The sequence below is a fragment of the Dermacentor albipictus genome, chromosome 7 (genome assembly GCF_038994185.2).
Source record: "Dermacentor albipictus isolate Rhodes 1998 colony chromosome 7, USDA_Dalb.pri_finalv2, whole genome shotgun sequence".
In the NCBI taxonomy this organism is placed as follows: Eukaryota; Metazoa; Arthropoda; class Arachnida; order Ixodida; family Ixodidae; genus Dermacentor; species Dermacentor albipictus.
In genome coordinates, this window is record NC_091827.1 from 77,361,479 (window position 1) to 77,376,098 (window position 14,620).

At 47.2% G+C, this 14,620-nt stretch overlaps 1 protein-coding gene across 2 annotated transcripts in view; it reads right to left on the reverse strand.

The window, feature by feature from the left end:
* The window catches only part of Ufd4 (ubiquitin fusion-degradation 4-like), a 157,999-nt gene that overhangs the window by 56,760 nt on the left and 86,619 nt on the right, over positions 1 to 14,620 (reverse strand). For both annotated transcript variants that reach the window (XM_065428317.2, XM_065428318.2), the window contains exons 10-17: positions 14,100 to 14,241; positions 13,335 to 13,541; positions 11,666 to 11,992; positions 7,221 to 7,517; positions 6,487 to 6,627; positions 4,391 to 4,531; positions 3,252 to 3,358; positions 760 to 871 (exon numbers count right to left, since the gene is read on the reverse strand). In XM_065428317.2, coding sequence (XP_065284389.1) covers positions 760 to 871; positions 3,252 to 3,358; positions 4,391 to 4,531; positions 6,487 to 6,627; positions 7,221 to 7,517; positions 11,666 to 11,992; positions 13,335 to 13,541; positions 14,100 to 14,241 — 1,474 coding nt within the window. The remainder of the gene's footprint in view (positions 1 to 759; positions 872 to 3,251; positions 3,359 to 4,390; positions 4,532 to 6,486; positions 6,628 to 7,220; positions 7,518 to 11,665; positions 11,993 to 13,334; positions 13,542 to 14,099; positions 14,242 to 14,620) is intronic.

Below are 14,620 nucleotides of genomic sequence, written 5' to 3' on the forward strand. Positions count from 1 at the left end.
AGCAGTCAGCAGCGAACTTCTGAAAACATTGCTAATGTGGTATGAGGTTTTGCTGTAGACGCTTTCTAATTTTTCTTACTAAAAGAGTGGGTGTGCATTAGATTTCTACTTTGTTTAGGAGCTTTAAAGTTATCTTTATGTTAGTTTTCTACTTTATACACACAGAAAGCAGGCACACGTTTGATTCGGGGTATTGTAGGACCAGACAAATCTTACCAAATCAATCAGCGATGTGTTTTTGCATTATTTCGGCATTTTGTTTAACTTAACCCGCCAAATAATTCACTCAATTTCGACGGTCCCAACAGGGTCGAAACACCAGAAGTCGACTGTACACAAAGAGCTTTGGTTTCTGGACAGAGACCACTGGATCTCACACACCTGCGTCTAGCTGTTCTCAGGAGGTGGCCACATGTTACAACACTGGGCTGCGATTTAGTAGCGATGCCTTTTCCCGATGCTAATGCCTTTCGGTGCTTTTCGCATTTGTGAGCGGCCAAGAGGATGGAGCGTTCAACATGGCCACTCACAAATGCGAAAAGCCCCGAAAGGCATTAGCATCGCTACAATATCATTGCCCTGCTGAAGAGACATGCAACAAAGTGCATTGTTTCATGCTACCGTCCCACGCACTCCTGCCCTCTTATTAGCGACTCTCTTCAGCCGACTGCGCTCTCTTCCTGCACTTTCCACACAGCTTGAAGCTGCGTTCATGCATGCCTGAGCAGAAGGCAAAGGAACGGGGAGTGGCCTTCTTACCTGGAGGCCATAGCCGGAGCCAGGCGTGTCATACAGGTAGACTGGCAGTTTCTCTATCGACTCCAGCACCATGACTAGTTTACGCAGCAGGGTCACAAATGGAGAACGGCTCCTGCAGTTCGAGAGAAAGAGGAGGAACATGTCAGATGGAGAGAGCACCGTTTTCAGCTTCTTTCTTTATATCTCAAAGTTGACACCTTTAATCATGCATCCAAATGCTGTAGATACCGTTACTGGCTTAGCATGTTTAGTTGGCGATTTGGAATTGTGAAACCCTCATGTAGAATCACACAAAATATTTCATCTTACCAAAAATAAAAAAAGCATAACTTTGGTGATGCAAAACATAATTTTGGGGGCCAGAATTCCCCAAAAAAGACAAAGAACCACCTTTGTTCCACGAAGTGAACCCGTATTTCGTGTAAACATACTTTCTATCATTTCTGCCCTCACTGTTTATTTAATTATTCTCTTACTGTTTATCTAACTGTGCTTTTCAAGCCCTGATACAAAACTGATTATGTAGCTCTCCAAGGGTCGAGTTATGTCGGGCTTTGAGGCCTTCAGATCCGCGTTACACTACCTGTGCGCATTGGCACCATGCCAGCTGTGCCAATGGCGTGATCCACAGCGCCACTGACCTCATTCTTGGTGCTGTGCCAACTTTTATCGCCGAGGTTCATACACCCGCATCGCAACTCTTCAAAGTGGGAGCATATTTGCTCACGTGTAAAATACAGTCGAACCTACTTATAACGATATTGGTTTTAACAATATATCGGTTATAACAATGAGAAGCTGCTGCACCGTCAATTTTTGTATGTTTTCCATGGTGAAATAACCCGCTTACTACAATGCCCTGATGCCGCATTATCGGTTATAACGATGAAGTCTGGCTGCTGGGTGTCCGAGCCGAAAGGTAGTGAAATTCAGAATCCTTGAAAGAAAAAAAAAAGAGAACGAGAAATTCGAGTTTTTCAAATCCACGATTTGAGTTGCACAAGTGCTGGAGCAATTAGCAGCGCAGCAGAGGGACATCTGTACATGCCAATGCTTATTTCATAAGGAAATGGTGGTGCGAGCAGACGTGAATGACACCAATAGCAAGACATTCCAGCGTGGCAATGGATAAGCAATGCTTGCCAATGCTTGCCACCGGTCGCCTTGAGTCCCTCCTTGGCCACCAGTTGCAGCCGCGCAACCTTTGTCAATCACTGGTGTGAGTGTGCCTTTATGTCTAAATCGCACCGTTTCCCAATGAGGCACAATGTAGTGAAGGGTTCGAGCTTAATATTGACTCCCTGGGGTTCTGACAGATCGGAAAGTAAGGAACTTGTTGGTCACCACACTAAGGCACTGGGTAACAGACCCAAGAACCAACTCTCTGAAGCGACCGGCGAGTCAGCGGTCGACACCGTGGCATCACCAAGACGGCACTGCCTCGAGACAACGCGGCTGACAGCCTTATCTTCCACAAGCGTAACTCCGTGCAGCCATATCGGCATGCTCGGATGACTGACCTGTGGATGTCACACGCACAATTTGCATGCTTTGCACCTTATATCAATGGCAAGTCAGTGGAGTGGCACATAAAAAGCAAGAAATGATTACAGTAGAACCACATTGATACATCTTTCAAGGGACCACCGAAAAAAAAAAGGGCATAACAGCCACGAAAATGCAGCAGTGAGGAAGGGCACAAATCACCACAGCAACATCAGAAATAGCTTTGAATGGCTGCCAGTACAGTTATTAGATTTCTTGGTGCTCATACCGTGGCCAGGGAAGGCACTTGCATGCATGTGTAATTAACTGGGGCAGGATTAGAGAACACTGTTCAAAACGTACATTCAGTTTCACCTCACGTGATTGGCCTAGGCCAATCACGTGCACCCTGTGCACAGTTATAATTGACAATCTTGCAATACATGAATGGACAACATTTTGTGCAGTAAGAGAGAACAAAAGAGCAGCCTTTTTAAAAATGTTTTTCTCATGGATCCTGCACTCTTTGTTTTCACAAAATGCAAATTCTGCATAAAATTGTGCAAGCCAATCTGGGTAACATCAGCTAGTACGTACCATTACTGCTACGATAGATATGGCTAGACTGGTTACACAGTTTTCGTCATAAAAATGATGACCTATTCACGTCCTCAAGTTTATTCCCAGCCCATAATATGAGAGCACAACCCAAGTAGTTTGTTTGGGGAGTAAGGACCTAGTATTTAAATGTGGAAGCATGGCTATTACGCGAGTATGACTAATAAATGAAAGAAAAAAAAAGAAATTATGGGGTTTTACATGCCAAAACCACAATCCGTTTATGGAGCCCGCCGTAGTGAAGCAGACTCTGGAAGTTTGGACCACCTGGGTTTTTTTTAATGCACGCCTAAATCTAAGTGCAACGGTATTATTGCATTTTGCCCCTATCGAAATGCGGGGCCAATAAACGAAGTTTCTATGGTAATATGTGGCGCGGCGGGACTCACTCGTTGCCGTAAGGCTTGTCGTGGAAGCAGTTCTTGAAGATGTGCACCCTGTCCTTGAGCAGCCGATTGGCTCTCCAAGCCAGATGGCCATTGCTCCCTTCCAGACCCTGCACAGTCGGTGGGGGGGAAATGATGGCCACTTAATCTAGCTTTTAACTAACCACATAATCCCAAGCTCTGCTCTTCCTGCCAGTTCGCACCGATAACACCAGGAACAAATCTTACTCATCTAAGGTCAATTTTCCTACGCTTTGCTCTGCTGTAATGAGCCATGCATTCCAGCGATAACAGCTGCCATAATTCTGTAGATTTTATTTGTTTTGCTATCACGAGTGTATGAAATATTATTGCATTTTTTTAATGTACATTGAGAAAGAAGTCTACAGACACTTTATCATTGTTTTCATTGAATACTAGGAATGAACTGAACTGCTTTTTTTTATTGAGAGCATTAAGTGTAAAAAATTGGTCAAGTAACACATTTTTCAAAATTTCCTTCCCTCTTGTAGGAGAGAACTTAAAAAAGAGTTAAAAGGTTACTGTTACAATATCAAGAGTTGATTGGTCAATTAATAACACAGCGGCAATGAGAGATAATGTAGCAGAGGGCCCCAATTAGCCTTATTGATCACCGATTCTTTAACGTGCATCCAAACTCGTTACACAAGTGTTTTTACATTCCACCCCCATCATAGCCTGGTCAGGGCAACTGGGAATCTAACCTGCAACCTTATGTTCAGCAGCAGAACACCATGCTCCCGTTGCCAGTGAACCGCAACGGTTGCATGACAAGCTCAACCGCCGCCTACAGTCTGTGCAAAGTGAATTTCATGCCTCCATGACTAAAGCAACAAAGTAGGCACATGTTGGTCACTGTACAAGGCGCCGAGCAGAGGTGCAAGAAGCGCCAACTCTCAGAGTGGCCAGCTCATTGACAAATGCCCCAAAGGTATCGCCAAAACGGCAACACTTTGGGACAGAGTGCCTACAGAGTAACAGACAGTCTGCGGCAAACATGTCTGAATGACAAGAGAACTCGTGGGCAATGTGTGTCACGAAATTGTAACGTCGCGTTGTATAAATAGCACAAACAAAATAAATGAATGAATGAAGCACATTGCTTCCAGGTGGCAACTCACGCTCTTTCCGAGCAGGCGTAGCAGTGCCTGGACCAGCCCGCTGCTGTGCAGCTCGTAGGCAGACACGGCCCTATCATCCTGCAGGAGCTGCACCAGTTCCTGGAGGGCCAGCCTCAGCTGACGACCCCAGTCCGAGTGTGGCTGCACAAGCGGAGGGTGGTGAAGGGGGGCAAAACAGCCGCTTAGGAGAGCTCGGGTATCTGTTTCATCTCATCACACTTGCACAGGACGCATGGGAAACTACATCAACGTTCACTAGGTGATGCCCTGAAGGTAACTTTCAGTCTTCGGCAAGTCAATAGCTAGCACTTTCATTCTAAAAGCCCTTACATTATTCGCACTTGACAGGTCATCATTCACCAAGACTGCATGCATAAAGAGTTGCACTTGCCTGGAGGCTAAAATTGGTGTGAATGTAAACTGGCGAGACTTCTGAAGCACCGCAGTCACCAGCAACATGACCACTATTTACACCAAAGAGGACCCTGTTCCTACCGTATAGCTGTCAAAAATGTCATGGGCTGCATACCTTATGTGGCCTCACTGTAAACAAAACTCATTGGTACAGACACCTTGAAAACATTGCAGCCTATAAGAGAAAAACAAGGTGCCTCCATTGCTTCTGTTCTCTCTTGTACTGCTACGTTTCTGAAGTAACACTATGGAGGTTTGTACAGAACATCTGACTAAACAAGCATTCAAGGCTTTCAAGGATGCCGAAGGCCAAAATAGAAAGGGGGGAAACAAACCTTATTTGTATAGTTGACTTGCAGCAATTCGACTCTAGTTCACTAGAATTTTCAGTTAATTCAATACATACCGAAGGTCTGATCCAGTGCCCATGCATTTCTATGGGCGCAAACTTCCGTTATTTCCATCCTAAAATTGCCTTCACCAGATAATCCGAACTTGATCAGTCAGCACACATGCACCTGAACCCTTGTAGGAACCCCTACAGTGACCTCATTTAGTGGCAGCACCAGTCGCGGCAGAGGTTAGGGGACAGTGAATGCATCATCTCTCACTGAAAACACCTATTTTCGGCCTGCCCTGGAAAGATTTTCAAGCAATAACCATAGCTCACAATGTCTGATTATGATATTTACCTTGCTCTAACGAGTACCTTTCTGTTTTTAAATAACATTGGGCCGAAAATTGCCAGCGCAGTGCAATCAGACTTAAAACCAAAACTGCCTTCACATAGGTGTACGCTTTACTGCATAGTCTTGACGTACTGCGGCGAAGCAGACTCTAGGAAACTGATCGCCATTGCTAAAAATCGGGTGCGTGTTAAATTAAAGGGGCCCTGAACCACTTGTTATCAAATTGGAGAAATGCATTTGAAGTTACAACAGGCTAACTTAGAAATACTAGGAATTTAGTAGTGCCAAAAAGATTTTATTTTGAGTTACGAATCTTCTGAGCTACACTGCTAAGAGAGTTAGTGCTGCGTTACGCCAAATCACTATCCTCAAGACAATAGCCTCTTGAGGATTCAGCGCCAAGTTACTCGTTACCCTTCATACACATGACTTGTGTATTACAAGACTGCATCAATTAGTATGTCTGAATGTATGCGTACACTAGCAAGAACTAGAGCCAGTTATAACTGGAAAGGTTAGCTGGGCGAAATGGTCTGCATGTTACTGCCGGTTCAATATAAATAAGAGGTCCAAGAAAGAGAGAAATGAAATACAAACATGCACATGCACTCACACACATGCACTCGTACACAAACTTGGAAATGAAGGCAACACTGAGCACCATGCGAGAACCAAGCAAACAAGGTCGAAGGGAGCTTATGGTACCGGCAAAAAGCAAAATTATCTATCTCTGACCTCCTGGTGGCAGCAGGGCACATCCTGTTTTCACAGTATCGACAAAAACAGCAACTGATAGCCAAAAACGTAGGTAATAAATTTTTAACATAAAGCTGCACTTGTGCGTTACTGTAGTTGAGGGCGGCAAAAAACTGCATAGGTGACAAAATTGTTTAGTTTGCATGCATAAGATGCCCCATTCCCTGTGGTCCGACTGACAAAGGAGGCCTCGGCACTGCATTTGACCTCAAAGAAGCTGATGAACAGTGCGCTCACCTCCTGCCAGCTGGAGAGCTGCTTCTGGCAGGCCCGGTCAATCTGGTCCACAATTTTGCACAGCCTTGTCACCACCACCCGGGGCTGCGCTTGGGCGCTCCGGAAGTGTGCATTGTAGATGTCCCGCGCCTGAACCCGCACCTGCATGTGAAGAGACTTCGTTAACCCCGCCCGAGGTTGTGCGATATGCGTGGAATGTTTCGGACAATTTCGACAGCACCTTGCTTGTAGTCCGAAATTTCAGTACAATTTTTTCATTGGTACAAGACGAGCAGCAGCGTTAAAAAGTTGTGCACTGTTTCACATTGGACTTCTTAGTTTTCTATCGTTACAAAGGACCAGTGCCGGAGTTCCACGAAGAAGAAAAGCAGCACAAAAAAAGATTTGCATAGTGCTGTGCTTTAAACAAAGCACTTATTTTGATGGTAGGCAGGTATTCGTGCAGCTGCCACAACAAAATAAGAAAAACCATGCATAGACACTGCTTCTGATGTCATTATCTTGCCTTAGTGGTCAGATTCCTGCGCTGTTCCCCTGTAACACTGTCCAATAAAGGCAGAGCCACAACATGCAGAGGACGTCCAGTGTACCTTGAACATAACCTGTTACTCGGCATCCATTTTCCCACGTCTAGCAAATTATACCGAGTCACTATAAACAGGCAATGTAACTATACACACCCAATTCATGCGCAAGCCTCTAGGACCTCACTGTTCCCCACCGGCTAAACCTACCTTCTGCTTGAGTGCCTCCATCTTGGAGCGGAGGCGCCTTCCGCGGCGGCCCGCCCAACCTGCAGCGAACTCCGGCCCCAGGGAGGTCTCGGCCGTGAAGGAGTGCCGGGTGCCCCGGTTGGACTCGAAGATGAAGCCAGGCAGGTCCTCGCGCAGCAGGGTGGCCTGCTGCTGCCCGTCCGAGTTGTGGATGGCAAGCTCGCCCTCCCGCCGGCACGACAGCGACCAGTTGCCCACTACGAGACGCAGGGCGCTGGGACTCGACAGCAGGGGCTGACTCGGGGTGTGTGGCTTCACCTGCACGCACACACAAGACGGGGAGAGTTGTCACGCACTTGAATTTGACACGAACGCACAAGAAAACTTGTGCGAAATAAAATCTGTCCAGGGTTGCTATTGGCCTGCGTACATTGTTTTGCTTTTTAGCCAGTCAGTGTTTTTTTTCATCGGATAGTCAATGTTATTTAGTTACCACCTGGTGCAAAACATGCCTACTGCACCCGAATATTTTTAATATGTTTGCAGATTCCATAGCAATGAAGCTTTGTGTAATCAAATGGTGTGCTCGACACAAATAGTGCTGTACAAGAGGACCAGCCCTTGATTACTTTGGAATATAGTGATACAGACAACCTACACGATTGGGGATGTGTCAATACCCGAATACAGTGAAACCTCGTTAAAGCGTAGTTGGCCGGAGCTCAAAAAAAGTATGCACTAAACGGTAGTACTGCTTAAGCGAAATAGCACGAGATCGCCCACTTATCTGTCAAAAACGGAACTCGGAGAGAGTATGATGAAAGGGCAAAAAACATGCAGTATTTATTCATTTCGCATGACAAAAACCTTATTTTCATTTGATATGTCGTGGCAGCCTAGCAGCGATGACAGTGGCCTCAAACTCCCTTAATTAAGCTGCGAGCCAACATTTCCGCCAGCCTCCTCCTCTCAACAAACACCCGCATGAGGCTGACGTAACGTGCAGCTTCTGCCACTGCCGGGCCTGAATCGTTCGTGCTGCGCTTTCCGTGTCGTCCTCATCACTGTCGTTAGGAGACCCTTCGGCAATAACAGAGGCAACAAAGGCGAAAAGTCAAACTTCGAAAAGTTGAACCTCGTAGATCTTTTCACAGTCCCAGCAGCACTTCCGAGCATCTTCTCCTTCACATTGCAAATGCTACGCACCAAAGTCAATGGTAGATCCCTCTCGTGTGCCAGCACCAACTTCGTACCACGTTCGATAGTACAACCAACGTCCAATTTTTCTTTTTTGCAGAGCACTCGGTTTTTCTCCGAGTTTCGGCTCGGAGAAAGAGCTCGGAGTCCTAGCTTGCACGACATCACAACACAGGTGACCACTAGCCAGCCCACAATGCTCTCTGGCTCGGCGCCGCAATGATGTTGATGCTAATGTGGCTTTAACCTTCAAAGCACGCTCTGCGTTTGCGCTTGAAGACCGTTCTGATCTCTGAGGCTTGGTCTTCTGCCTGGCCGATTTAGCGTCATTATTGCCTCACGAAAAATGCAAACACTACTTGTTAACCGATACTTACACAATAAGCCGGTACAGCTTATGCGGATACAGAACGTACCATAAAAACCCGCGTGTAATATAAACCCGCATACAGTACGAGGTGAAAATTTTGGGACGCGACATGGAAAAAAAAGTTTTATCCGTGTATAATACGAGTTAGGAAAACTCGACGAAAACATTTATTTAAATTGCACTCCGCACTTCAATCACTGTCTTGCTCAGCTGCGTGCGCTCTCTATGCCATATTCTACCGTGCTCCAGCTCGTGATCATGCTCTGCGATCCGCTTGTTCTGCCTCAGTATTCGTGTAGCACAGAATTATACCGCTAGTCATGTTTCCTTGTGTACCACGCTCAAGATTGTGCGCTGCGCAAAAGAGACAGCAGCTCACACGCGACGCCGTTAGCGGAAATGTGTAGTGCCGAAAAAAAAATAAAATAAAAGTGAGGAGAAAAAATTAAGGCGGGGCCTGTGACCTATGCGTCACTTGATCCTCGAGGTCTGGTGTGGGAGAACACAGGGATGATAATTCGCTTGCGAAGGCTAGACGGGGCGAGTGGAAAGAGCGTTTTGCTTGGCAGTGGAGCCGGCTTGCTGAAATCATGGGTTCGCGGCGCTGAAATATATCTATCTCAGCTATTAATGAACCGATATGAAAAATTTTTGCGGCAGAACAGCGGGCACATAACAACTTGCAGCATATAACCGAAATTTGGTATGGGGACTGATGAGGGGCCCTTTAAGGGGACTACTCCGACTCGCTGCTGCTCGAGCCATCAATAAAATTGTTACGAACGACAGGCCGACAACTTAGTTGCAAACATCCACTTTGTTACCGCACTCAGCGACCCTTCCCCCATGCTGTCCACATTCTGTCCACCTGTGCACGCCCCACATGAATGTCGATGGGCCCAAACTATCATTATTTTGGATAATTCGAACTTGAGGAGTGTGTACGCACAAGTGTGACCCCCATGGTGACACTGATAGCGATCCCTTTAGTGGCAGAGTCTGTCTTGGAGAAAATTAGAAGACAGTGAATTTGTTGAACACATGCAAAAAAAATCACCAGCCAAAAATGCCTTTTTTCTGCGTGCCCTAGGGGAGATTTTCAAGCAATAACCGTAGCTCACCATGTCTGATTATGGTGCTGGCGAGATTAAAATGAGTGGCTTTTCTTTTCTAGGGAAACTGGCCTGAAAATTACCTGCACGGCGCAATCGAATACGAAACTAAAGCTGCCTTTGTGGCATTCGTATACTTTACTGCATAAAACAAATGTACTGCATAAAAGCCAACTTTATGAAACTGCACAGTGGCGGCCAGTTTTCTAAGCCAACCTTAAGAAACTGGCCGCCACTGTGCAACACATTTTTCTTGCTAAAAAAGATCAGGTGCGCGTTACATTTCTACTTGTTTCACGAGCTTTAATGTAATACCTAGGTTAGTTTCCTTTTAGACCCCCAGAAAATGGGTGCATGTTTGATCTGGGGGCACGTTAGGTTCTGGCAAATACAGTAAAACCTCGTTAAACCGTACCCGCTTAAACAGTAGTTTCGGTTTAAAAGTAGTAAAGTCAATTCCCCGACTCAGCGGCCATTGAACATAATGTATTTTGTATCCGCATAAACCGTACCAGCTTATTGCGTACGCATCGGTTAAAACGTAGCGTTTCCACTTTTCGTCGCGCAAACACGGCGGTGCGTCGTCTCCATTGGGCGGCCTGGCAGAACAACAAGCCTCAGAGATCGGTACAACGGCCTCCAAGCGCCCTGTGCGTTTGCACGTGAAGCCGCATCAACATCAACATCATTTCGACGCCGCATGGACGCCGTGCCAGAGAGCGTTGTGGCGTAGTGCAAGCGAGGACTCGCGTCATGCCGAAGCTAGGATAAAAAAGACGCCGGGTGCTCAGCATAGAAGAAAAATTAGACATCGTCCGTGTTACCGAACGTGACACGAAGAAGTCGGCGCTGGCCCGCGACATGGATCTGCTGTTGACTACAGTGTGTGGCATTTGGAATGCGAAGTTGCTCGGCAGCGCTGCTGCGACCGCGAAGAGATATGTCGGCTACGAGGATCGACTTTTCACCATCGTTGCCGCTGTTGTTGCCGAAGTGTCAACTAGCGACAGTGATGAGGACGATACGGAAAGCGACAGCACGGGCTATTCAGGCCCGACAGTGGCAGAAGCTGCGCGTTACGTCAGCCTCATGAACGCGATCGTCGCAAGGAGAACAGGGGCGCGATAACGTAACTATTCCAAACGAAAAGTTTTCCGAACTCCGGCACCCGGCAATGAAAAAGGCGCCCCGGGACTTGTGCAGCACTACTGCGCGCGTGCACGGAGAATACGTAACGCCAACGAGGAATCTGCCGTGCGAGTGTTTGCCGAGAGGAGGGGGGCTGGCTGAGAAGCTGGCACGCAGCTTCAGTAAGTTTGAGGCCGCTGTCGTCGTGCTAGGCCGCCGTGACATCAAATGAAAATAACACTTACACGTCCCGCGAAGTGAATAAATACTGCATGTTTTTTCCCCTTTCATCGCACTCTCTCTGAGTTCCGTTTTCGACAGGTAAGTGGGCGATCTCATGCTATTTCGCTTAAACAGTACTACCGTTTAGTACGTACTTTTTCCGAGCTCCGGCCGACTACGGTTTGACGAGGTTTCACTGTACTGCCAAATGAATTAGTGGTGTGTTACAACATATTTTTTTGCATCTTGTTTAATTCGACCCACTGGATAATTTGATAAATTTTGTCGGTCCCACCAGAGTCAAAATAACGGCAATGCTGGTAAACTGTACCACTATTTCAACTATTCACTTCAATTCGATTCGAACTTAAAACATAGCATTCGCCCATCCCCTAACAAAACTGAAGTTGAAGGACCGTAAGGGCACTGCTGCTCACCAGGGTGCGTGCCCTCTGGAGCTTCTCGAGAAACTCCCCCCGGTTCTCAGAGGAGTCGGAGCCTCCCTCGGGGCTGCCGCTCGAGTACATGGTGGCGAGCTTTCCGTCGAGGATGAAGCGGAACCAGCCGTTGGAGCCATGGGAGAGCTCCAGCGCAGCCGCCTCGCTCCACAGGTAGAGGCAGTCGCGTCCCCGCACCAGGCTCCAGTCGCGCCAGTGGTACGGCCGGCCCGCCACGATCTCGCGCGCGTCTTCCTGGGGCGCTGGCTGCTGGGCCTGCGGCTGAGGTTCCTCCTCCTGGGCCGCACTGGTCGGCTGCTCCATGGCCTGCGGAAGGAAGGACAACAAGCTAGGACATTAGATGACTACTCGAGCGGCCTGCGAACAATTCATTCTCTTAATAAAGCACAAGGCTGGGCTAACTCGCTCCTTCAGGTGTGCAACATATGTGCGGCATTAAAAACACAAGTCAATATAAAATAGGATAGATGCCAAACGTCACGCTGAGACACCACATAAAACTGCTAGGATGGGCAGTGAACATCACCATCCTATCTATCTTATATGGTGTCCCGACATCGTGTTCACCGTCAGTCCCGCCTATTTAATGTTGGGTTCTTTCTATAACCCGTTTTGATTGATTAATTGAGTTTAGCATCTCTGAGCACAAGTGTAGCTTTGTGTAACACCTCCATAGCGCCTCCTACTAACTGTGAAATGAGTACGGTTTCCCTGTGCTGCCTACAGACAAGACAATGAGAAGAACCCAATGTAGCACAATACATTGTTGAGCTAGTTAGTTTGTCAAGGCTTGCAAATTACACCAAGGAACACGAAGGAGAAGAAGACTAGCGACACACGAACATGGGACGATGACAGAAAGAAAGCAAGACACGAGGAGTAATTACTATATTTACCCGAATCTAATGTGAACCTCTTTTCTAAAAAATGGGTCAGAAAAATGGCCTGAACATTATAATCAGTTCGCGGCGTCCGCAACAGCCTACCATCACAGCCATCAGGCGCAGCATTGTCGCCATCAAGAAATGGCGACAAGGCATTTTTTGTGAAGGTTGTCAGTTTATTTCATGCTCAACTATGATCTTGAACGGCATTTTCAGTGAATACCTTGCAGATGTACTATCACTTTCGCAAGGTTTCGTGCAATGGCCTCAGCGTTTCTGGCCAAGCTCGCTATCTGTGCACAGTGCCAGGAATGCTGTTGGACGCACAGTCGAACAAGTCCGATGCAGCGTCTTGCGAGAGTGATAGCAGTATCTCTAAAAGCCATCGCCCGAGAACACCACCCCAGTGTGCTTGGAATCTGTGGCCAGTGAAATGCAAATGGCGACGATGACATCCCTCATTCATTAAGAAAGCTCATTAAAAAAAAGAATTCCACCTGTGAACAAAAATTCCACACGTCTCGTTTTTTGTAGCCGCCAAACATGGTGGGCACACAATGTATTTCTTTTATGAATTGGTGGCATGTTACATTCAGGCACACTTCCTGCGAAAATTGGGTGCGTGTTTGGATCGGGTAAACACCAGTACTTAATACACCTAGCGACTTGTCTCCCTTGCCTCTCTGGCGCTGGCACGCAAGCCACAGCAGCTGCTGCTGTGAAACAAAAGGCCCCCACGTGGAAGGCCCACAGAGCCAGCTCACCACTTCCTCACGGGCGCCCCGCACCGTCGAGGACGGCGTTGCCTCGTCGGAGGAGTGCTCAGTCGACAAAGCGGCCCCTCCTCCGGCCAGTGCCTGCACCTTGGAGAAGACCCCGAGGCGAGCAAAGTGCTCCAGGAAGATGGTGGGGGCCTTGGTCATCACCTCCTGGATCATCTGCAGGCAGATCAGCAGGCTGTCCTCGTCCTCCTGCAAGTCGCCAGGGACGAGAAGAATGCAGAAGCATGAATTCGACAAAAACAGGAAAGCAGTGGACACCAACACTCAAAGCAACAGATTCCTTTTGACACCAAATAGCTTTGTGGTCCTAGACCATGTTCATCTCAAAAGCTACTTCTCAAGCAACATTTCAAAGCAGTGTTAGAACCTAGAATAATTTCTTCCTAGCCTTGCATGGATCAGAACCCTATGTGTAAGTGCAACTGTCTTGTGCCCACACTGATTATGCATAGACTAATCCGGAGCAACCACTAGCTACTGCTGAATTGCTAAGAGCCAATGGCATTGGCAGAGTGCATGTGAAACATACGTCTTGAAAGCATAGATTGCAGTGTCACAGGCTAGTGAACCAAGGAGTCTGGGCCACTAGTGGAGATGATTAATGGGGTTTTATGGCACAAGGGCCAGGGGAGGCCAAAGAGCGCCAGACCCATCAGGGCTCAGAACTCGGGAACCTAAGCGGTCTCGTTTGAAAAGCACAACACACACAATTGCACATTCCAAGGCCACCCCTCTGATTGCACACACCTCAGAATCGAGGACGCTGGCAAGAACCTCGACGACAAGTGATGCAAAGTTTGGTACACCCTTCTCTGTGTTGCCCATGTCATTGAGTAGTGAAGGCTGGATGTAGTGCAGCATCTTCCTGATCAAGTTCAGGCTGGACTTCCTGCATTCGCACAACAGAAAAGGTGAGGAAACACGCAAGACAGTGCAACAAAAGACACGTGATTGTCTAGCTAAACTTGATGGAACTGAAGCCACTGCCTGTTGAAGTTTCTTGATGTTTTACAACACCGAGAAGCATTCACTGACCTAAATGTGATAGGAACAGTTCCCAGTTTCTATTTTGCTTTCACTTTATACTCACAGATCGTTGCCAATTTTAGCGTCACTGCTGCTGTTTAGGTGCACTTAGTTGTGTGCGGAAACATTAGAAAGGAGCGAAAAACACTAGAGGGCCAGTGCCTTGTTACAACTGTGTCGTTAGTCACAGGTATGAGTGTGCGAATTTTCGAAAAGTTTGAATACTATCGAATATTATATTT